The following is a 24,527-nucleotide window of genomic DNA, read 5'->3' as shown; positions in this document are numbered from 1 at the left end:
CGACCGTTTACAAAACGGAAATAGGCGTCTTCACGTCAATCCCAAAAATACTGGCACAGTAGTGTTGTACAATAACGGGTTTCGCCAGGGTTTGCGAGATATGCATTTCTAGTCAGGCAAAATGTTTCCTGTCTAATAAGGGTTTTAGCATCTCTAAAACACATGCAAATTAAAACTTCCTCAGAAACTTTCTGCATTCATTTCCTACTTACGCATTGAATTTGGATATCACTGATGTGTCGGGTTCATTTTTTCAAGTACTAAAAATAAGTCTGAGCAATTTGAACTAACGGTATCAAAACTTAATCATCTCTTAGAATGATGATGTGAACTGCAGAAATACAGATTTAAATGAAAATATGATCGTCGCAGTGCAGTAACTGAAATTTAAGCAATTGCAAATTAACCCGAAACAAAGAAATTTCGGGACTTCAACGGGACTCGAATCCATGGTCTCTGCATTAGCGCAGCGGTGTTCTAACCAACTGAGCTACGAAGACCCATACATTGGAAGCCGGCTAATTTGCCGAGTTCATCTTAACGCGTGAAAGGAATGAAATATACAATGATGATGTGAACTGCGGAAATACAAATTTAAATGAAGCAATGATCGACGCAGTGGTAATTGCACTGCGACAATCATATCTTCATTCAAATTTAGTCATCTCTATTACCTTTGCGCCTGCGCAGAAGAGCATGACTTAGTAACCTTTGTCCGCAAGCCACTCACGCACGTTGTCGGCATCACGTGATAGCCACCTGACATTCAGGAGTATGTTTTCCAGTGATTGTTGAATGGTTCGCTTAGCATTTGGGGCTGGGTGTTTACAAAAGAAATCCTGTGGATTAACCACAAAGTAATAGTATTAAGAGAACACTTTAACGTAAGGTAAAAAGTAAAGGCGCGCTTTTAAAAGGCCAACGAGGCCGTTACGGTTGGAATTTAACCCAAGTTTCAATAGCACAGAAGCACAGAGGAGTATTTCCATAGTGGTATTCCACTACGCCCCTGGCCGACCCTGACTATTAAGACCAGAATTTCTTTCATACTTAAATTTGGTAATCCAAAGGAGCTTTAAATAACAAAAGCCCTATTTTGCACTTAAAGTAAAAAGTAAAACCCTGAAGGATTTTAGTGGAGTAAGATGGCGCCATCGTGCAAATGGTTCAGGTTGTTTGTTCTCTCCTTTGCTCCGAGAGTTTTTTCTCTGGGTACCCTGGTTTTTCCTCCTCTCCTCAAAAACCAACATTTCCAAATTCCAATTCGAATATGAATCAGGTAGACGAAGAACCACTTTGTGGATGTGCTCCCTCTAAATCGTTATTTTACAATCGTTTTTTATTTATTTATATTTATATTATCAAATGGCCTATTAGCGATACTTGCTGTCATAGTATCGAAGGTGTAAATTACCTCAATTTCTTTCATACTCTCTTCAGTAGCAAATGATTGTGTGGTAGCCTTGAAAAAGAGAATAGTTGTCAATTTTTTCTTCCAGGAAAGAATATGAAAAAATATCCACAAAACAGGTGACAAATTAGCATTGTAACATCGCTATGCTTTTAAAGTGACGTTACACGAGACGATTCGGAACGATAATTTGTGGCGCAACATAGCGTTACAACATTATTACGACAGACATTGTTTCGAATGGTTACAACATTGTTCCAATCCAATATTGTAAAGCTGTGTTGCACTTAAAATAGTCGTTGCGAATCTTCCCGTGTAATGCCTATAGGCCAAGCGTCAAACTTTTTATGAGACGAACCAAACTTAGCGAGTTCAGTTCATAAAAAGGTTCGACGTCTGGCTCAGTTACGTCCGTCTGAATGAGTTTGGATCGTTCAACACGTTCTATCCTGCTTCAGACGGAAAAAACATCTAAAGATCGTATCCGGAACAAGCGATCTTTACATGCGACGGACTAAACTAATAAATTAAAAATTTGTATGATAATGTATATGTTCTGGTTCAGTTTTATCCTTGGTTCAAATTTTATTGAGTTTCCTTTGTTTCAAACTCATTATCATATATTACTAAACCAAAAGCAAAGGAAAACAAAATTTAAACTAAGCACAAAATTGAACCACAAAATATATTTAGCCTCGTTTTGGAGAAAATTTATTAGTGATCTGATTCAGTTGATTGGTTCGACGCGTCCTAAGTTCGACGTCTGACCTAACGGACAATCTTAACTTAATTTAGGTCGATCCAAACTAGAGTTTGGTTCGTCTCTAAAAAAAATCGACGCTTGGCCTAGGCCTAACATCACTTTTTACGGTATGCTGACACAAGGACATGTATTTCTGTTAGCTCTTAAGCTGAAACCATCCATGGTGATCCTAAATATTGCAGGCAGGGTTTATAATAGGAACGGGCAGGAGGGCTCCTGAGCATTTGCTCTTAGTAACAAAATTCCAGAAGCATTTGAGTTCCCTGCTTCTGATTGGCCAGAATGTATTTGCTAGCCAAAGAGAAGCAGGGAATTCAAACGATTCTAGTCTGATTCTGGACCTTGTTCGGTAAGGCTCAAGGCTCCTCTGCTCTATCTTACGGTAAACTTTGCAAATTTCCGCCAGTACTGTAAATAAAGAGTCACGTTTAAGGCAAAAGGTAAATAGCAAACAGCAAACGACAAATGCTCAACGTGAATTTGTACCAAGCTGTGGCAGATCCAGACCCTCAGATAAGGAAGAGGGACGGGGGAAGGGGGCGGTCATTTAGACCCTGAGATAGTAAATACTCTAGGACTTGATTAATTAATAACTTATTAGCCGTATATTGTTAGGAATTTTTGTTGTTTGTAATTTTAGTTATTTAGAAATAGTTGATACACTATTTATTGTATAAGACTCCAAATAAAAAAAAATGTATGTAGGTATGTATGTAACAAAGGGAGTGGGGGCGGTCTCCAAAAACATTTTTTAGGCCCTCTGGACCAAAAATAAGGGGTGGGGAGCCTTCCCCTGGATCCGCCACTGCCAAATGCCATTTACTTGAGAAAACCACAAATTCCGGTTGGAAAATCAAAAGGTTCACGCCATTCCGTTCGGGAAGGTGCAGAAAATATGGGATGTGATTTGAGTTGTGTGATACAATATTTTAAGTCTCTTTAGTCGGTTCAGTTGATTTGAGTAAACTTAGTAGCGGTTGGTAATCCCATCACGTCAAATTTTATAGTTTTGTGTTTAATGACAAGATTTCTACGCGGGTGTTTTGTGTAAATGGTAAGCACCTGAAGTTTCTCCTTTACTTGCGTTTACTGTTCAATAAGTCTGCACAAATAGTAGAGACCTTTAGATTCTAAGACGAGTACGAGATTTTCTCAATACTATGTAGCGCTTACGTGTGAACCAGCGTCATTTTGGCGGGAAATGTGGTAGCCGTCGCCACTCTAAATAGGGACCTTAAGATCCGACGACGGCCAAGGCGACGGGAACGTCAAAAAAGCAATAGGTTAAGATGAGCAAAACAACAACTTTCCACATGCATCACCCTTTTTTGTACATTTCTTTGCCGTCACTGCACGACTACGACGTGAAAATGCCTCATTTCACGTTTTATGGAGGACGTAAACAAGCTACTACGAAATTCTCTTTCTCATTCTGAAATTGGATATGTTTTTTTAGGAATTCAACTCCAGGAGAGTTCGCCTACATCTGACAAAGTAAGTGAGTTGGAACTGTCGCCATGAAGACTGGATGAACGCGAATTCACTTTTTAAGCCGATGTTTTCGCTGCCGTCGCCGTCCTCGGATCTTAAGTTTCCTAGTGTCGAAGTGGCGGAAACAAGTTATCAAATGTTAGTAGTTTTATCATTTTCCAATCGGGAGAGGGTCTAACTTCCTTCACTAAAGGTAACAGGGCTAACTTTTCTAGTGAAAAATGGTAAAATGAAGCTTTCCGTGAAGTCATATTTTGAGAATACGCAAAAAACCTTTAAGTCAAATCTCGTAGTCGTAGTCGTCCCCGTCCTTGAATCTAAGGGTCTCTATTACTAGTTTCACGCCAATTTTATCAATAAGAATACTTGAGGACAGTATTTATCTACTTATATGAGTTTTTTTGAAAAATTCGACGCTTAAATCAGACGCTTGCTGTTTGAACAGCTGTTTGAACGTTCAATGGCATAAAACAAGTACAATGCAGCGCGGTACCTCAATGAGACTGGAAAACATAACTCCAGAAGAGTAGCGGTTGTAAAACACATCCCAGTGTTCCTGAAGAAACTGCCACGCTAGCTTACGACCAATCAAACTAAAAAGCAAAACAAGAGGGCATTGAAAAATACAATGGTGTCCCGGATTGTGGATCTCCTGTGCAAGTGATCGAGGTGCTATGAGAAAGCTTGATATAATCGACCACATGTTTAAACTCTGAAATTCGGGGCTTGAACTCTTCAGCACCGAGAAAGCCTTAACCTGATGAAATTGTACTGAAATTTTACGCCAAATTTCAATCAATTCGAACCCTAGATAGAATTCTTAATTATGAATTTATACAACGACAACCGGATCATGTGATACGTTTGAAGTAGGTTTTACAATCATGGACAAAAGTCTTGGGTCACTTTTGCATTTCTAGGGCGTTTTCCAATTCTCACTGGCCCAACCCGTCCCCTCACCCCACAAACAATGTTGGACCCATGTATCCAGACTTTCTTCCGATTTTCAACTTTGCATAGGTTGGGGGGAGGGAGAACTGCAATAAAATTTCGAAAAGGATGCACTTTATTCTGAGGGAATCCAGAAATGAGAGAAAAATGTGAATACTGCATTACTGTCTCAAGGACTTTTGTCCATGATTGTAGTTTGGCAGTCCGAGAATGAAAACAACCGGGACTAAGTAGATGAAACCTACTGAGCAATAATTTATTTAGTGTGATGCTGTTGACTATGCTATACAAGGTGGTTCTAACTGTTGGGTCTGTAGGTGAAATCCTAAAGCGTGACCATTAAAATGAAACCTACTTAACTCTGCTTTCTTGTGGTACTGGGACTAATTGATGAAACCTATTTAGCTCTGCTTTCCTGTGATCACTGTTTATTATGCTGTACAAAGTGCTTCTAACTTTTGAACATATGAATGAAATGATGCAAAGAGACCACGCTCGGACCACGTGACCAGAAACGCGTACTAGGCCTCTAGGAAAAATTAGGCCTAAGAACTAGGAACGTATTTACCTGTGAGTGACGCCAGCGATGACGTAGATAGTATCCTGAGATCTCACTTCACTCTGAAAAGAAAACACACAGAAATTCGAAAATTGCAGAAAATCATGAATGAAATATGAACCAAAGAAACTGCTTTCAGAAATCAGCTACTAACTTTTTAGCTAGTGAAGAAAAATACTGTAATGGAAACGAAACTCTTCAGTGGTAATATTACACTGCACTTTTTGTTGTGTAACTACCTTACAAGAACAAATTTGAAGTTTGTCGTAAATTTGAATCATGGACAAGGGTTGAGAATTTCATACAGATTATTCAAATGAGATTTGACCTAGAAAAAGAAAAAAAAAAGAAACAAAAGGAAAACAAAAAGAAAAAGAAAAAAGAAGAGGAATGGTCAAATGCTTGAGACTTACTGACAAGGAGAAATCCAAGACTTTCTTGATCAGTTTAGGTTGCGTTACAGTTCCCATGGTTCTCATTAGTCGCACTCTCTCTTCATGTAAATCAGCTTTTTTGAACAGTTGCATTATGGCCTCCAGTGTGCTGGCATCACAATTCTTAAGAACTGTACTGTACACTGCTGATCTCAAGTCTGCAGGAATCGTGGCTTCACCATTACAATGGGCTTCAAATCTCTTATGAGCCTCAGTTATAGTAGCAGAATGGCCACTGCGACCCAGGACGCCGAGAACTATTCCTCGTAAGAGAGCATCCAGGTGGCCTAAAAGAACGTTCAGGAGAAAATTTTGTCCGAAGGTTGTAAGAACGTTTCCGGAAAATTGCCGAATTAACTGTTTCGACGTTTCAGAGACCTCATGACGAGATTATCATGGAATTGAACTCGTATTTATCTCTTTTCATTCAGTGATAATGATGTCATGAGGTCTCCGAAATGTCGGAATATTATCTCGTTAGTTTTCATTACATACTCATAATGATAATCATAATCACAATCATAAACTTTTGACTAGGACTAGCTGGCGAAATTCCATCAACACGGTTGGAAAGAACGCCTCAGATCAGTAAAGTTGCCAAGTTTGAAAGCGAGATTTGAAAACCGACGAAAATATAACCCCGCAAAGTTTCAGAATTTTACAGACGTTTGTATGGTAAGGAGCACGAACTCCCCCTCCCCCCCCCCCCCCCCCCACCAATAGATAAAAACGTTTGTACAAATTGGCGACTTTGTGGAACAATATTTCACTCTTCTTGGACGTATCTCTTTTAAACTTGACGTCCCTCATTTTCTGACGCTCTTTCCAGAAGTGTCAATGAATATTCGCTTATTGGTCTTTATCAAAACTTGAAAAAACCGCGGAAGGGTGTATTAACGAAATTTTGCATACTAATGAAAGCGTTAGCCTTTGAAATTTTACTAGCGCACTACTCCTACCTTCGCCTTTTTTTAGTTTCCATCCGAGTTTATTTGCGATTTTCTCATAAAGTTTCACACGGAAGGCCTGAAAACTAGAGTAGAATCCAGTGTTCTGCAGTACTATGTCTAGCTTGTTAAAGTTTGCTGTCAGATCATTCCATACTGTGTAATTTGTCTCGTTTGTGAATTGTTCAGCAACTTTAAGGAATTCTGTAGTGGGAACAAGACCAGCTTCTGCCTAAATTATAAAGAAGAAAGAATTAACACAACACTGAAAATGTCTCTGAACATAATGGAGCTTGCAAATGCAGTTTGTGTACTATTTCGTCTGATAAGAAACATGCTTATCCTTTCTTGCTACATTTCAAGCTTTTTTAGTGTAAAACTGTTTTACTTACTGCAGTTAAAATACATTTGTGTCAAAGCATGTTTCGTAGTGTTGCGGAAATAATAGCCACTGTTTTGTGATGTGAGTACTGGTCAGTGTTTCTTCAATAATTTGCATTACGCCATTTGGTAATTGCAATCATCCGTAACACCGAGAAACTACAGCCAATTCCACCAATTGCCGGTTTGCACGTGACGTCACGGTGGCGATGTTGGTGGTCAAGAACAGAAGCATTTCTCTTCTCTGCGAACTTAACTCTATTTTCATGTAAATTTGTCCAGAAAAAAATCTACCCAGTATGATTTTCGTGCCGATTCAAAAGCTTTCTTGAATGGTGTAAACATAACCTTAAATTCGGTAACGCCTGCTCAAGGAAAAAAAAATCAAGCTAAGTTTTTTTTTTGTTTACCAGAGCAAAGAGATCACTCTGGAGTCCTAATCTGTCTCTTGGAGGGAGACTGTTGTCTCTGATGGCCGGAAGAAGACGTTCCAACATGGCGGATGAGTACTGCACTCGATAAAAACCAACTTGACCTGGGTTGAGCTGCGACACAATAACCAACAAATATAAGAAATTAACAGGGTTACGAAATGACGATCAAATGTCCAAGCTATGATTTGTCAGAATCAGTTCATTATCTGCCATAGACCAAGCTGCCTGCCTATAGGCCACTTCAACGATGACGTCGTATTACTACTACGACCAGAATCCTTCAGGGTTTTGCTTTCCTGAGCAATTCAGTGCTTTTGTTATCTAAACCTTACTGGGATTGCTAAATTAAAATGTAACCTTAAAAACGAAAAGGATTCTGATCGTTGTAGTAAAATGACGTGCAAATGGCCTATTAGAGACGCATCACACGTTAATAATCTGAGAGAGTGCCAGAAATAATAATCTGGCTAAGCTATAGACTGCAACAATTTGCTATCGCATTGAGAACTTCGGCGATACGATATGAGAAGGGGCGCAGGTTAAACAATAAATCGTGGGATGGTGGGTGGGGAAATTGCACTGTTTGCAGCTTCAGCAGCACACTTGGTATAACCTATCTCGTTGCACTTAAGCAGTGATAATTATTTGATCCGCTTATTGTTCAATGAAAATGCCAGTATAGTGTAGAAAACTTTAGTGCGTCTAAAAGAAGTTGAAAACTTAACAACATACCTCGGCGCGATTGTAATTCTTCTCTATGAAAAGCCGGCAGCTTTAGACAAAATTACACGCAAACAAAACGGGCTCATCATTAGTCACGTTATTTTACCTTAATCCACTGGCCTTGGCCAATTCCGCTGACCGTTAAGATGCAAGAATCTTCTTCTAACAGCGTTTCAGCTGCGGGCTCAGTGGGATTGTCGCTGGTGGATACAGCAATTGGTACCTTCCATCGTGCTTTAGCTTCCGAAAAGTTGTACATAGCGGGGATTCGGTTAGTAATGAGTTACAACGTTTAATTTTGTAGTAAATTTTGATTAGTGTTCGTTTAATACTCAAGAATATAAGGCTGCGTCCTTATTTATTCGTTTTTATTTGATTACGGATAATTTTCCTCCAGTAAAGAAAACAGAAATTACGTTCACATTTAAGCGTTTTCCTGTCCGCCTACGGATTAACCTTGAAGCATTCAAAAGACTTCCAAGGTCTTGCGTGTTTACCTCTGTTTGTTGTTTCGACTTTCGACAATGGCCTTTGAAGTTGCCCTAATGTTACGTTAAGTCGTCTTTTGACGTAATAATCTTGAATGTACATTTACCTTTACAAAACGATACCTGAGGTGAAACTTGCTAATTATTCCCAAAAATATGGCCAAAATTAATTGTTATGCCGTGTAAGATCAGATACTGTTTTTGTCCTCGTTTTCTCGGCGTTTATCAAATTTGTACTCTGAAGACAATTATGAAAAGACGCGTTTTTGATGACCGCTTTATGGGTGGGTCGGGAGGCTAGTCCGGAGAAATATCGATTAGCTTATGTTTTAAAACAAAACAGATACACGTGGAAATTAGGGTTCTAAAATACGTCACGCAGAGGATTACTACGCACCTATCCCCAGCAAGAACCAGGTTTAGCAGTTATTCATGCGTGAGACGTTACGACAAACGTTTGAGTAAATTTTTAAAAACAGCTTAGTAAGGAGACGCCATCTTGGTGTCCTGCTTAAAGGGAATTTTAGTTTGTGGATGTGAAGCATACCTTCTCTTGTTCCATCAGCGGAAAACTTCCTCTGTGATATAGTAATTTGAGTCGCATTCTCTTTCTGCAAAATACGTATTAACTGAAATACATGCTATTCACTGTAGGGTTTAATTAAGGCACGGATTGTTTAGTCTTCAGTATTAAGCACGAATGCGCTTTGAAGTTGAATAAAAAGGGAAAATTTATTGCGCACCTTAACGGGAGTTTCCCTAGAAATCTCTAAAGAGCCTGCGTAGCCAGCGGAATCGTTATTTAGCACGAGCAAAGTTTTGGCAGCGGTGCTGCGAAGCCGTGCGGAGAATGGGGTGAGACGTTTTGTGCCTTCGATGCTCATTTCTCACGGTTTAGAATGGCTCGCACAGGTAAAACAATCCATAATTCCTATCTCCAAAATGTAACTGTTTTCGTCTGCACCGGGCATCATAAAATGTTTAACTTATTAATCTTTGGTAATGTAAACACAATACAAAGCAAACTTGAAGTAAGTTCTCTACTTGTTCTGCTGAGACGGATAGCACAGGGAACCCCATCTGTTCGGTCCATGTTTCCATGACAGCACCCACAGGCTTAGAACTGGCATGTTCTAAGCTCGTCCACAGATCACCTTGAAAAGAAGAAACAATAGGAACGCTAAGCTGTCGTCCTGCATTGGTACCCGTGTACATAACACGGGACGACCGTACGCAACCGCTAATTAACGAGGGATTCTGGTCGACAGCCTTGGATTTCGTTTATTTCCGCCCCTTTTCTTCAAAATCTAGCCAAGATTTTATTCAATGTGTAGGAGTTGCTCTTATGGTCTCTCCTGATTGGTCGCAAAAAAGAATGACATGTCATTCTTTCAATTGTTTCAGTATTGTTTGGGGTCGGGGTTAGGCACCATTGGTGACTTCTCTTCCAAGCAGCTGCTACATGACCCAAAAAATGGCTCAATAGGGTCGAGGTCATTTTGTGGATGATTTTTTAATTTTTTTTCCATTAATTAAAATAAGGGGAGCGGTGTTTAAAATTATAGCAACTTGGAATTCTTTATTGGACTTGGGGGTCGTTGAAAATTAAAATATGACGGGAATAATACAAATACAAGATAGTCAACCACCACAACAGGGTGCCCCTGAGAGTATTAACGGACTGACTGGTTCATGAGTATACCTTTTTTCTACCCTCATTTCTTTAATTCTGTCAATTTGCGCCCTAAAAACAACGAGACTGCCCTCTTAAGCTAATAGGGACTTAAAGATCCAAAGACGCGACGGCAACGAGAACGTCGCTTAAAAAGTGAATTTGCGTTCGTTTAGTCTTTAGGCTACGTGCAAATTAAACGGACGTGATTGTTGGCCAACAACTCCCAAAATTGTTGCGTCCGTTTGCATGCCCTGTTGCATGTTGTTGCACGTTGTTGCGCAAAGTTTGAAACCGGCCAAACTTTTAGCTACGTGCAAACAGACGCAACAACTCCCAACATTGTTGGGCCAACAATGTTGGGAGTTGTTGCGTCCATTTGCCCGTAGCTTTAAAGCGATTATTCCTACCCGCTTACTTTGTGAAATGTAGGCGAACCAAGGGAGCATATCGAAGTTCAGAAAGAGAAAATTTCGTCCTTGCTTGTTTTCTTTCTCCATCAAACGCGAAATTAGGCATTTTCATGTCTTAGTCGTGCAAAAATGGCAAAGAAATGTACAAGAAAGTGTGATGCACGTACAAAGCTGTTGTTTTGCTTATTAAAGCTATGGGTTTTTTGAAGTTCTCGTTGTCGTTGCAGTCGCATTTTGGATCTTAAAGTCCCTAGTTTCTGTTGAAGTTGGGGCTTAAACATGTCACGCAAATTACGTTACCTGTTGACGCAGCACTGTATTCAAATCTTTTTAGGTAATGATTGAGTCCTTTCCTGAAAGCCTTAAAGAGAGAATATCCACATAAGTAACTCCAAAATACCTTGAACCTACAATCAGGGACAAAATAGTTAACACACTTATCTAAAACGGGTGCTTTTATCAGCTATTTCATCCATTTATTTCATTCTATTTAAATGACCTAAATCCCCCCACCCCCGAATCAATGTTGCTTGTGGTAAAAGAAAGACTTGAGGGTCCAAAATACAACATTGATTTAAGGGGAGGGGCTGGGGATACACAGGGGGAGGGGATAGGTATGTCCACTGTTCAAAAAGGGGCCACTGTCCCTTATTGTAGCTTGCACCTTATTGAATAAGCAAAGTACCTTTTGTGTTATACGTGGTACAACGCTTTTGACCTCCTAGGCTATGTCTTCACTACGCTGGATAGTTTTTCGTGCCGACTTTCCGCTCACGCGGAAGTAAAAAGTCTTAAATTATAAACGCCTGCTTTAGAGTGTTTTCACATGACGACACATCTGCTATGTTGGTGTTCCTAAAGAATGAAACGGCGGCCATGTTGATGTCCCAAATAAATCCTGTAAGAGTTGAACCTTATTCTCAACAATACAAAAACTTTTTGTTACAATAAATTAGGAAAGCTGCTGGCCACGTGAGTAAAAGTCTCTATTTTCGCTTTAGTTGATTAGAAAATAACATGGTCATCTGCAAGGGCTCATAAATCAAAAGATCTACGTAGAATGTGGGCTTGCCATAACCGAGTCCTTAGGTGTTCTCTCTACACGTTAATTCTAGGAAAGAGTGGGTGGGTCTCTCTCGGTGACGTCACCGCTGACGGTGGAGTCCAGGATCGACGGAGCTAAGAACCCCTAGGGGCTATGCTGGGTTTGCTTGTAAGGAAGCAAGCTATAGAGCGTTTTCACTCACGTGGCCAGCATCTATGCAAATTTATTGGAACAAAAGAAAGCGTTTACATAAGAAAAGAGTTCAACTCCCCCAGAAATGGTTTGGAACACCAACATGGCCGCCGTGACGTCACGTGAAAACGCTCTATAAAACAACACAAACAAGGCAGCTCACTTCATCTCCAACATACTGATGTAACATCCTAATAACTGAGGATCCTTTGCAGTAAGAAATGGCATCAAATATCTCGTCAATTTCTCCGGGATGAACAACTGGAACCTATAAAAAATGATGTTTCTTGTTACTTTGATGCCACATTTAATCATTCAATTTTTTTCCGAAGTTTCGATTGGCCTCGACACCACCCATCGATAACTATCGAAATCAGCAAATAATTATTCTGCTCGTCACTGACAAGTCATGCTATTTTATTTTTTATGCAGTCTGGTCTAACAATTGATTATTAGTCGTACAGTGAGTACCAAATTATCCACATTCCCAGTTCGCGGTCTCGTTAACATGCAGAGGAATAAAACATAGGGTTACATCATAGGTCAATGCGTTGAATTCATGAAAAACATGTGGTAGTGGTCGAGGGGTTGGAGCTAGGACATGGCATGGATTGTGCCGACAGCGTATAACCATCACCACCACCACCGCGGCCGCCAAAATCAAAGAGAATTTTAGCAACGCAGACGGGGACGGTAATATAATGAACTCGCGCTGTTTTGAAAACCGTCGCCGTAAGTCCTACTTATTCAGTCCATCTGCCACTTTAGAAAAGAGAAGGAAAGTAGCACTAGACACTTCTGGAACTGTTACTGGGGACAGGGAAAAAATTGGCCAATAGCAGACCGGCGCGTCTCCACGGTAACTATCCCAGAAACAAGTGCCGAGCGCATTTCGGTTCCAGGTCTCTTCTCGTTTCCAAAGTGGCGACTTGTGGGTCATGTTTCTGGAACGTAAGTCAAAGGCGACGTAACCATGATTTAAAAGATAAAAGACAAACTCTATCTTCTTGTTTTAACGTCTACAACAAAAGTAAACTTACAGCATTTCACGTCGAATTCGTGCCAAAGACAGTAAGGATATGTACCAAAAAGTGTGATGCAACGTTAAATTTAGTATTGGAATTTTAACCCAAAAAGTGATTATTTACCTCTATGGGATGACTTGAGTATGGCACATATTGTTTCATTAAAGAAAAGAAAAAATCATATTATTAGCGCAACTTGCCTCCTGTTGATACACAAAGTCAGCAATGATTTAAAAACACTATCACATTTTTTTGCTTATCGTTAAATTCCAGGTTGTATAGCATAATTTGGGTATTTCTTTAGTATTTAGGCTCTTCTGGCCCCAGTTGCTCAAAAGCTGGATAGCGGGCTACTCACCGGATAAAACAAAATCCAGCGGATTTCCACAAGACAGAGATTTATCCAGCGGATAGTGCTATCCAGCTTTCGAACAGCTGGGGCCCGGTGACATCGAGTTGAAAGCGGTATTTACCTTATAACAAACACTTTTACAAAGAAGTAAGCATCAGTAAAAGAAGCTGGGGTTCGAACTCCTCACTTACCCATCCCCTAACCCAACATTTTGCCCAAAGTGAGAGGTTAGTGTTAACGTTGGGTTAGGGGAGGAGTAGGTGGGTAGCTACCCAGCATATTGAAACCTGCCCAGCCACCTCTCCCCTAGTCCAACATTTTCCCCTAAGTGAGAAATTGCTGTTAACGTTGGATTAGGGGAGGGGCAGGTGACCGACAATCCTGTACTCATCCGGAAATAATACCTGTTACGTAGAGCGTCAAGTTTCAGGGAATGCGCAAAATCTTCACTAACAAACTGCGTCCACACATCAAACTCCGGAAAACAATGATCAACAATTAGGTACTCCATGAATGACGCAAACCCTTCCTTCAGCCATAAATGTGTCCACCATTCCTGGATAACAGGATCAAAATAGTTTACATTAGCGTGGATAAAACTGGTAAGATCGCAGAGTCATGGGGACGAATCTTGTTCAAGCCCGATTTTTCTTTGCTTTTCTTTCTGTTCTCTATTTTTCTTTTTTCACGATTTAAAGAAATAATCGAGTGGCCGAAAAAGAAAACCAACGTATTCATTCCGACCAATATTAAAAGTGTTAGCAACGTCTTGTTCGTGATTTTCTGCTAGTAGATGGACTTAATAACTGTGGATTAATCATGATCAGTTATTCGTACTGTACTAAGCTACTTCTCATTCAGTACTGAATTTCTTCTTCATTCTTTAGTCAGCGTGTTTGGTTACTTGCCAACTTGCCAGTACATCACTCACGTTAGCCTTTAAACGGTTCATTAAGACAATTAAAGAGTATACAAAAACTTGAAGCAGTATTTGGAATCTAAAGCATTCGAACTTACCATGGTCACCTAGGTGGACGAAAAGATAAAACAAAAAGAAAGTCAGAAACACTATACTTCATTTGTAATTGTCACTTTAAAATAACTCATAAAAAAAATAAATTAATTAATTAATGTTTAGGGAGGGTCTTTATATCTGACACGGCTAAACTGTACATTAAATTTTTTAGACCAAAATAACCCCACACTAAATATTAGTGAAAGAATGAGTTGATCTATATCAGAGACTTTGAAACCGTTCAAAAAACGCGCAGTCGCGTACTATCAGGTTTAAAAACTCGAGGCGAAGCCGAGAGTTTTTAAGATCTTTTAAACCTGATAACTCGCTTTTACCTTGCCTGGTCCTTATACGGCGTCTTTCCAGGCCTTCCCGGTCAACGCAATCGGTGACGTATCGGAGACGAACGACTCTCTCGGACCACGTGACCCGAAAGGCATCGGCCGCGCGCAATAATGAGGCCTAGGGCTAGGTAAGCTCTCTATCACTAGGTAGATGAAATAACTTTTTTTCAGCTTTGTGAACATAAAACTGCAATAGATAAATAGGGAGAAATAGAGGAAATATTTACCAAATTTCCAAACCACATGTGAGCAAGTTCATGACCTAAAAACAACAGAAATGTCAAAACGTATGTCGCTTGTGAACTTTTAATTCCACTAGTCGTTTACAATCGCTCTCATCCTCGGAGACCCAGGGGGGCAACTAATCGGGAAGATAGAATGATCTTTGGTAAAAGTTTACTATAAGATCATATCGTTTTTTTTTCATACGTTCTAGTCTTTTTCCTTATAGTTGTTATGTATCAACGACAAAGAGACCAAGAAAGCGTAGGTAATCAGTCCTAGGGGTTGTTGCGATGACGTAGGGGGGTAAACTTCAGAAGTAAACTTCGGGAGACGTACGATGAGGGAAAATCCTAGCTTGCTATCTTGCTGTAGTTGTAAAACCCCTCTTTTCTTATAAAAGTGGTTCACTCACCAACAACTATGCCCACACGCTGTCTTGCTGCCGATGAGGAATTCTTTGAATCGATCAACAAACACGTTTCCCTTTTGTGGAATAACAACAACAAAAAAGATCATTTAGATTTGTAGTGAATCTGATACTTATTCTCGCATTTAACCACAGTGAAGAAACACATAGAGATAAAAGTCGAAGCCTTCAGAGTCAAAAATTTCTGTGAAATTACTGTACAGATTTTGGGTTCCAAACCAATAATTTCTTTTTCCAGACTCAAGGTTATCAAATAGGTGATCAATAGAGACCTTTATTTAAAACTTGAAATAGAGACCTAAAAAAACGCAGGTCGGGACGCTTTTTTTATGATGCGCTGCAAACGTATGAGCGAGATTGAATAAGATTTGATCAAAACGAAAAAGCTTTGGAGAAAAACTCAAGACTTTTTACCATTTTTCCAGACTTTATCTCCATTTTCTAGACTTTTTCCAGTTCAAATTGCTGGGCAAATTTCAAGACTTTTTCAAGAATTAAAGACTCTGTATGAACCCTGATTGTATCGTGTCAGACCAAAGCAAAGTTGGAGCATTTTTGCACTGAAATGGAGGGAAAATGTCGATGTACATGTATCTTTTAGCACGAAAGTGCTAATTGCGGACACTATTTTTATGCCTTCTGAATCCTGGCTTTCACTAGCGCATAAGGATAAGGACATACGCACACGCAGAATGGTATATTTGACTCAATTCTCGATACCAGCTCTCCTCAACCCGATAATAAAAAAGATGGCGAACAAAGCGTACGCAATATTTCTTTTGATGAGTTCGCATGAGGTCTACGTACGACAAAGTGACTTATGATTGGTCCACGGCCTTGTGCTTATGCTTGTGCTTTTGTCGACCCCGTTTTCACTAGTTAAAGTTACAACATAAGCATAAGCACAAGCACAAGAAGAACGAACTTGTCCGTTTTTCTTGTGTTTATGTTTATGCTTATGTCGCCGGTGTTTTCACTTGCTTACACATGTGCTTGTGCTTATGCTGATGCTTATGCGCTAGTGAAAACTAGGCTTAACGGAGATGGGACCGCCATTCCACGTGGTCATCCGAGCCATGCAAAGTTCTAGCCGTTTGCAGGTGAAAGGCAGTACCTTCATTTCTCAGTTACTTCAGGACCTTGAATACTGGTCCGGCCCCGGGAATCGAACCCGACCTCCCGCCTTGCAGTCCAGGACTCTGCTGACAGAGTTAATTCGGCCGCTTACATTGATATTGATACTCTGTTAACAATTAAGGCATCATTTAAATTTAAACTCCTCTAAGGGAGGGTCAAGAGGTTGCCCCTATATTATAATCTTCCCCTTCAGATTACTAGCCTGTGTAGCAGGCGCTTGGAAGTATTTGGATGAAAGAAAGAACCGGCGCGCGATAAGGAGACACGCGAGGGAAGAGGGAACGCCTAACCGAGAGGCCCATTACAATCGTTTCAACACGCTTTCTGAGAATGCGGAAATTTCCTATTGGTTGAGAGGCTCACCCAAGACAAAGGACAGCAGACTAAGGGCGCTCACTGCCAGATACTTTTTTTAACTTTTGCAGACCATTCGATTTTTAACGAAAGTGATCGTGGCCTGCCACCACCTTGAAAACAACCCGTCAACCTCTCCCTTGGAATCGGTTTTTGACTCGCCCAACTATCCATCAGTTTCAACGTCCAGGATGGGGGGAGAATATTATCATCGTTCGCACTGCAAAATACGCCTGCTTTGCAGGCTCTTTGCAGGCTAGAGATGTTCTACGGTTCTAGTGCTTTCTGGAAACCTCACAGAGGTTCAAGGTTTAAGGTTTTAGATTTAACCAGGCATAAGCAGATGTGAAAGAAAGGCATCATCTTCTCCTCATATATTTTAAGACCCTGAGGGTTGGTCCGGCAGCGAATCGAACCCAGGCCTATCGTATCAAACTGCTACAAGATGGACTCAAATTTACCTGTACGTCACTAAGCCCCAGTTTTCCATAGCTCCTGTAAAGTTATATCAAATTATAAAACTATTTGTGAGCAATTAGTCAACTCAGTGCTTGAAAATCCTATGTACATACAGTCGCTATTTCAATTAAAACAAAAGAAAAAACATGGTTGTTGAAATTATCGAACCATTTTGATTTTCGACTGATTGATTGTGTTATCCTGCAAATGCTGTATTTTTCATCGAACTCTTTGAAAATTGCATATTTATCATGTGCTGCTCGTAGAAGCCGTGCACTGTGTATTCCGAAATTCTTTTACAAACGCCATCCTGTAATGAAGACTCGACTTCCGGTGACAATTGTGTGCTGTTAAATCACCGCTAAAGAATCCAGGCACCAAAGGCATTTTGTTAATCCCCTTTCCCACCTTCACCGGGGTCTAAGCGTCTCTAAATGGTGACTAAATCCCGGCTTTGACAGAGATAACTCCCCGCTATGTCCCGGTTGCCAGGGGTCTGGGATTCCAATTGGCTTATAATGCAATGACACGAAAACGAAGGTTTGCTAAAACGCTTTAGCAAGAACAGAGTCTGACTAAATAGTCACGAGGAAAAGTATACCTTGAGAGCAATCTCACTTGTGCCGGACTTTGGGAAAAATTTTGGCGGCGGAGTGGCGAGCGCGCGGGGAAAAGTGACACTTTTTCTCCACGCGTTGTCGGCTCCGCCGCAAAACGTTTCCCCGTACTCGCACAAGTGAGTGTGCTCGCACGCTAGTAAAAGCAAGATTACATTGCTTTTCACCAATTTTTTTTAGATACAACAAACCTATAGGAAAGTCTTGAATTGCAATCAGGTCAAGCTTAGGCAGTTCATACGCAATACCAAAGTATTCTTTATAAAAAGGTAAGCACTTCTTTGCAACCTATTAAACAAAACAAAAGAAAACAACAAAAAAGCTTAACTAAACAAATAAATAAATAAGATGGTAAGTCCGATAATGCTCCATTAACATGTTGAGACAGGGGATGAGGCCCCAGCTTCAGTGTCAACATGATCCAAACGAAACCTCTCTAAAATCTGTCTGAATGTTAAAGAATGTGAGAAAAGGAGGGAAGGGTATTATCCTGTCAATTCGTTTTTCAGGTCTTTTAGACTCTTTTAAACAAAAAAACCTAAAATCCTCTTTTCCCTTTTTTTTCCCACCTGATTTGGCATTCTATGGCCAGATATGGTTGGTTCATGCTCAAAAGTGGATTTGCTCAGAAAACTTAATTAGCTCCTGAAGTTCGGGTTGCCCACAAAAGCGAAATTTCGCTTCCTCTCTTCTTTCGCTTTTCTTGTCCTGTTTTTTTTTGTTTTCTTGGGCATTTACTAGGCTTCATTTCGGTAGGAAAGGCTTTTAAGAAAACTATAAGGATCTCAGGATAAGATGAAAGAAATGGTAAGTGGGTAGTGAAACAAGATTTTCATGGGAATTTTCGGGTCAACGCGGTTGCATTTTTTTTTTTTGCCCTTTTCTCCGGCCTCCCATACCAAATCATGTTCATTCTAGCATGGTTTGAAGATCTCTTCAACTTCACGCTGCACAAATTAACTGACAAAAGTTGTCCTTGACCATTAAAACTGACGACGTCACAAGCGGAAGCCGGGAGAGACGTGGATCCGCACGGGCGGTTTAGGGGGAATGGGTTAAAAATAAGTGTAAAGAAATGAAAGAAAATAACTCAAAATAAAAATAGCCAACCTCCAGAGCAAATTGCCCCTGCACAGCTTTCTTCATTGGTGTATAAACTCTGATGGGTACGCCATCAACATCTTTTCCCTCAACAAAATCAAACTCTCCAACAACAAACGCCACCAGATAAGTAGACATACTGGGTGACTTGGCAAACTTGATCACCTTAAGGGAGGCATCATTAGCGTGACTTGTTTCTTCTATTACATTCTGCAAATAAAATTATACAATGCATTGGATATTATGCGCGCTGTGATTGGCCTTTGTCTATGATCTATTGAGAGTGCAGACGCATAGATGACGTCAAGAGAAACTTCTTTTTCTTTGTTTTGTTCAACATAGCGCACGGTTGGCATTTTGGTGTTTGCTGTTCAATAAATAGATTCCATGTTACCGTAGGTCTATTTCTCTATTTTGTTAATTAAAACAGCCACAAAAGCAGTGGCCAACTTAACTGACAAATTACCTAAGAAAAGATCATCAGTCAACATTTAGTTTTCCTTTTCTTTTAGCCAATCAAACTAAAACAATTTTTAAAGAGGTTTCTCCAGTGTGCATGTTTTTTTCATGATACAGTTGACAAAAATTAAACAATTAAAATACTGCCACAACAACACAGCTGCTGAAAGGAGAGCTTTTAGCCTTAATTGTAGGAGTTATATTCTACTTCCTATCAGTAGTAGCCTGTTCACGGACCCTCTGTTTTCTCTTCAAATTCCGTCAAGCTCGCGTGATAAAAAATAACGATTTTAATATTGATCGCCACCTTTCTCGCGCTCCACGCTCATCGATGTTTTAGAAAAGAACTGGGGAAATAACACTCCCCTCCCACCCGACGATGTCAGTTATTAATGAGCTTTTCACATCAGTTCTTTTCAACCAAGAAATACTGGTTCATTTTTGTCACATCTTCTCGTGAAAGTAATTTGCATAACCTCAGTGGGCATGCTGTCCAGCTGACATATCCCCTTTAAGGCTTGAACTCTTTGCTTCAGCAACTTTTCACCAATTTTTCGCCAGTGCAACTCCATGGTGAACAGGTTTACTGTCTGGAGGATTTTAACTGTACTGTACTATACTGTACTTAAATTGTCTTAAACTGATAGCTGATTATTGCATTAAAAAAAACTGAAACGCTTGATGTAAATCACCTTTACCTTCTCAGAGCTATGATTTTTTACCTTAACATTGCAACCAAATAAATATCAGTTAAAACAAGGTTACCATGTTTGACAATGCAACTCTGTCTGTCGGCACAATCAAAGTGATGTCAAAAGTGCTGCGAAGAGCTGGTTCATCCCAGCAGGGGAAGGCTTGGCGTGCACCTGTTGGCTGAAATTGACAAACAAAGAGGGACTCTACTCTTAAAATGACCTTATTATAGGAAATGAACGCTGATCATAAAATTGAATTAAAATGACTTAAGTTAATAAATTGTGTTAATTTCTTAAAATGTTAGGTTCCGCAACTCAAACTGGCCAGACTTCTCCTCTTGACGACTCCCATCGTATGTTTAGGGAGAGTACCACGAACAAAGTTTCCATTTCAGATTATACGTTTAACTTTGTTTCTGTTGTCTTAACAAGTTTTGTTTCTTTGTGAGCATTGCATTAATTTCCTTTATTTTGAAATGTTATGCTCTCTTTCCAATTAATTTCCTTTATTTAAAAGTCATTTTCCTCTAAATTTGCTTTAATTTCCAACACCCTAATTTCATGGGGCGTTAGATTCCCATAATAATGTAGACTGCAGCTACAACATCGAGTTAGAGTATTGGCTTGATCTTTACCAAACAAAGTTCCCATATCATAGGTGATCACAAGTCAGCTACAGGAAGGATTGAGAATTCTTGTGCCATATATATGTATCATAAAAGAGGGCAAAAAAAGTGGCAAAGAAACACTTGTTCTTAGCCTGAGTTGTCAGCGCAATTCGTGGATGGGGAAGTGAGAGCGGGAGGGAAAGTAGACGTCACGGAGGAGAGTTAAAGTGGTAGCAGACTACACATAGTCATCTTAAATTCACTCTGAACTAGAACACCACAGTTGCATTATCTATAAAATTATGTTAATAATTGTTAACTTGCACAGCTGTCTGGTTACTATACCTTTCATACCTTAACATAATGCCAAAATTGCATTTTACCCTGTTCCAAGTGTTCAGATAGTGGGAAGTGACGCACAATAAAGAGCGCAAGGACAAACATAAAGAAAGCAGATGGTGCATTTTCATGTTTTCCCTATGCTCTTTACTTTAGCCACTCCCTACTATACAAGCACTTGACACAGGCTATTGCATGTGGTTGTGTGTACTAAAAAGGTTTTCCGAGAAGAAAATTCTGACCAGTTTGGGCCACTGCAATGAATCCCTTTCACCAGTTAAGAGTCACTCTGGAGTCGCCCAGCCAGTTAATGCATAGAAGCCCATCTGCTCAGCAATTACACATTCCATTTTCCCCACTCAAGAACTAATATACAAAAGTTGTACCTTACGGTCATTGAAAAATACTATTGGAACGATTGCCCTGAATCTGTTTGGAATAAATCACCCAAAATCCTGTTCAAAAAGGCACTTTATCTGTATCTTACTTAATACTAACTTATTTGACTTTGATGTGTGTGTGTATGAATTAAATACATTGTAGAGCTACAGTAGAGAAAAGACAATTTTGTCAAAGGACCATAATTAGTTCTATATATACTATAAACAGTATATACTGCACCTTCTCCACTTGTAATGTCCTTGCTTGTGTACATGTAGTTTGTTACTTAATGCCATTGTATTAATATATACCACAAAAATGAATTAGTTTTATAGAATGGAGTAAAATAAAATACAAAATCATGCTTTTGCATAAGCACAGTGTCACATCCTAGTCTTCAAAGTACCTCAAAGTGTGTTGCAGCACAGAATTTCTCACTGCCATCCTCCCCAGTGTATTTACTTCTGTAAAATCCTTTTAATTTGTCATTTAGTTGACCAGTGAAATCCATTGACAGTAAACCTCTTCCTTTTGGAAGAGGAGAGGAAAATCCAAAGGTGACTGTTTCATCTGAACTGCTATAGGTGATGTCAGTTGAAGGATAATCTAAAAATTCATAAGCAAAATATAGCCATTCACGTATAATATTTCAATACATAATCCAATGTACCAGTAGTAGTTAAGTACTTCAGCTGCCATTTTTAAAATCACACCAATTTTACAAACATGGAATCAAAGTGATAATTGGTAAGCAAAGTCATCTAAATGCTTAACTTACAATTTGCAAGGCAAGCTTTCCTTGGGGACTACAAAAGGCATTATTTACAAACAGAGATAAAAATAGAGCATTACCCTGAAAGAACAGCCTACATTTGGCAATGCCACAACCAGTTTCCCATGAAATGATGGCGAGGAATGACTCCCGAGATTCCATGCTGATGAAGTGTCACTGAAGGATCTGGGTGTTCATCCAAGGGGGTGTACCCCAGATTTCAAGTGACGGGGATCATCAAAGGATTTTTTTGGGTTTGAAATTTTTTATTCTTGGTAGGAAATTTGGCAAGTATTAATTTTTTGGGGTGGCTTGATTTTAGTAGGGATTTTTTTTTTATATTCAAAACAATCCGAATATTAGTCGTAGTGCCTGCATATCCAGGCTATATAGTTCTTCAAACAAAGTACAACCAAACTTACTTTTATAACCTTGTTTTTCATGTTAAATAATTTAATGCTTTCTGGAAATTTTTAAGGCTTCGAACTTTGGCATAGGATTTTTAAGGGGGTTTATTTCTGCTCCAGGAATTTCTTGGATTTGTTGGAAGCCCGATGGATTTTGTTTGGGTTTTGATTTTTGCCCCATTTGCCATTCAATCATCCCCATCACTTGAAATCCAGAAAAACCACCCCCCCCCCCCCCCCGCCCCAGGAGTGTTCGTCTCTCTGTTAGGAACTGTTAACATGGAAGTGGGGGACCCCACGTAGGTGAGCTAACCAACTTAGGTTGGGTAACCTGCCTACGAGGGGTAAACAGGTTAACCCAGGTGTTAACCTTAGGTGGGGTAACTGGATTTGAATTTGATCACGGTTACATGATGGTGGGGTGACCATATAAGAGATTTTATGGAAAGGCTGTTTACCCTACTAAGCAGGTTATCTCCCTTACCTGGAGTCCCCCACCTCCATGTAAACAGGCTCTTAGAGTTAAGGCAGATTTCCACTGTCGTGTAATTTTTACATGCATACACGAGTGAAATTTTTGAGCATAAATGAAATAGAGGTAATGTACGTATGAAGGGCTGCATGTAAATGTAAAAGTTGAATCTCTCTGAACTTTTGAGAGATTCAACTTTTACATTTGGACAAGACCCTCCAAACATTACCTCTATATTATTTATGCACATACAGTTTATGTGTGTATGCACCAAAAATTGACGTGACAGTGGAAAATTCCACCTTTATGTAAACACACAAACTCACTTGAATCTCCAGCACTGAAAGAGGCTGACTTGACAGTTATATCCAAGCAGTTGATGATCACTTTATCAGTTTCCTCCTTAACCTTGAAAACATAAAATTAACAAAATTTGTTAAGTTAATTTAATGTTTCTCCATTGTCAGTAGTCCGAAGCTACTATGTTGGGATGCCTGTGGCTAATTTAACAAATTTGTTGTCATTGATCATAAGAACGCCTTTCAATTACCATTCATGAAAAAAATTATAGCTATATAATAACTATGCGTTTGCGTCGAAAAAACTGGAAAATGCGAATACTCACCTCTATTTCTATTACTTCTTTACCAGTAAAGGAGAATTCCGTCAGATTTGGTTGAAGAGTAAGCGCGTAATTCTTTGGAACCACGTTGGTTGGAAGTCGTTCGAAGGATTTCTTTGTGGAACACATAATCTGTACACAAGAACTGAGACTAAATTTAAGTGACCGGGATCTTAGAACTTTCAATGGACTAATAACAGCGCGAAAAAGAATGTTAAATGTTGAGAAACGAGCCAGTGCAACCATGGACAGAACGAACAATTCCTCCTGCTTCCAGTCCTTCTCAGATTCACTGGTTGCAGTTGCGTGACTGGTCTGGTGACGACACTGGACAAGTTCCGAAGAAAAATGGACTGGACTAAGAAACCAGGGTGGCAAAGGCACGAAGCCCGATTAGTGCCGTGGAAATTTCGAGCTCGAATCTCCTTTTTGTCTACTGTTTTTCGGACTGTTTCCTCGATTTTTTTTGACGACTTTTTCTAAGGTTTAACAATATTTTCCCGACGATTTTGGTAGGCTTTTTTTTACTGCTGACCGCATACCAAGGCTCATACCTGCATTTCTGAGGAGTGCTGAAACATTAGGGCGGGGAGGTAATTGATTCTTGGGTTTGTAACTACTTTATTTGTCACTGAGTGAAAATCTTAAATGTGTCAGTGTCAAAGTTGAGATTGGCGGGGGAGCTAATCAGAAACAGTAAGGGTGTGTGTATGAGAGGGGATTCGGGATCCTCCAGAAAATTGAAGTGTCCTGAAATGGCCAGAAATTTATCTATAACCGAGAAAAAGTCTAGTTTTAATAATATCCGTATA

General features: G+C 39.7%; 1 protein-coding gene across 1 annotated transcript in view; it reads right to left on the bottom strand.

The window, feature by feature from the left end:
* LOC140924738 (puromycin-sensitive aminopeptidase-like) overlaps positions 1-23,984 on the bottom strand; it is a 28,150-nt gene extending 4,166 nt beyond the window's left edge. Inside the window, exons 1-24 of the mRNA XM_073374747.1 lie at positions 23,719-23,984; positions 23,420-23,501; positions 21,849-22,048; positions 20,185-20,292; positions 18,970-19,170; positions 18,051-18,147; positions 17,245-17,278; positions 15,278-15,348; positions 14,868-14,902; positions 14,299-14,307; positions 13,686-13,837; positions 13,053-13,065; positions 12,068-12,172; positions 10,968-11,028; positions 9,627-9,736; positions 9,130-9,193; positions 8,201-8,334; positions 7,348-7,482; positions 6,569-6,788; positions 5,589-5,896; positions 5,185-5,237; positions 4,159-4,258; positions 1,415-1,462; positions 675-839 (exon numbers count right to left, since the gene is read on the bottom strand). Coding sequence (XP_073230848.1) covers positions 702-839; positions 1,415-1,462; positions 4,159-4,258; positions 5,185-5,237; positions 5,589-5,896; positions 6,569-6,788; positions 7,348-7,482; positions 8,201-8,334; positions 9,130-9,193; positions 9,627-9,736; positions 10,968-11,028; positions 12,068-12,172; positions 13,053-13,065; positions 13,686-13,837; positions 14,299-14,307; positions 14,868-14,902; positions 15,278-15,348; positions 17,245-17,278; positions 18,051-18,147; positions 18,970-19,170; positions 20,185-20,292; positions 21,849-22,048; positions 23,420-23,501; positions 23,719-23,961 — 2,721 coding nt within the window. The 5' untranslated portion in view covers positions 23,962-23,984 and the 3' untranslated portion in view covers positions 675-701. The remainder of the gene's footprint in view (positions 1-674; positions 840-1,414; positions 1,463-4,158; positions 4,259-5,184; positions 5,238-5,588; positions 5,897-6,568; positions 6,789-7,347; positions 7,483-8,200; positions 8,335-9,129; positions 9,194-9,626; positions 9,737-10,967; positions 11,029-12,067; positions 12,173-13,052; positions 13,066-13,685; positions 13,838-14,298; positions 14,308-14,867; positions 14,903-15,277; positions 15,349-17,244; positions 17,279-18,050; positions 18,148-18,969; positions 19,171-20,184; positions 20,293-21,848; positions 22,049-23,419; positions 23,502-23,718) is intronic.
* Positions 23,985-24,527: the final 543 nt, after the last annotated feature.

The sequence above is a fragment of the Porites lutea genome, chromosome 14, assembly GCF_958299795.1.
Source record: "Porites lutea chromosome 14, jaPorLute2.1, whole genome shotgun sequence".
Taxonomy (NCBI): Eukaryota; Metazoa; Cnidaria; class Anthozoa; order Scleractinia; family Poritidae; genus Porites; species Porites lutea.
The sequence above is the reverse complement of the archived record's forward strand: the minus strand, read 5'-3'. Positions and strand labels throughout refer to the sequence as shown.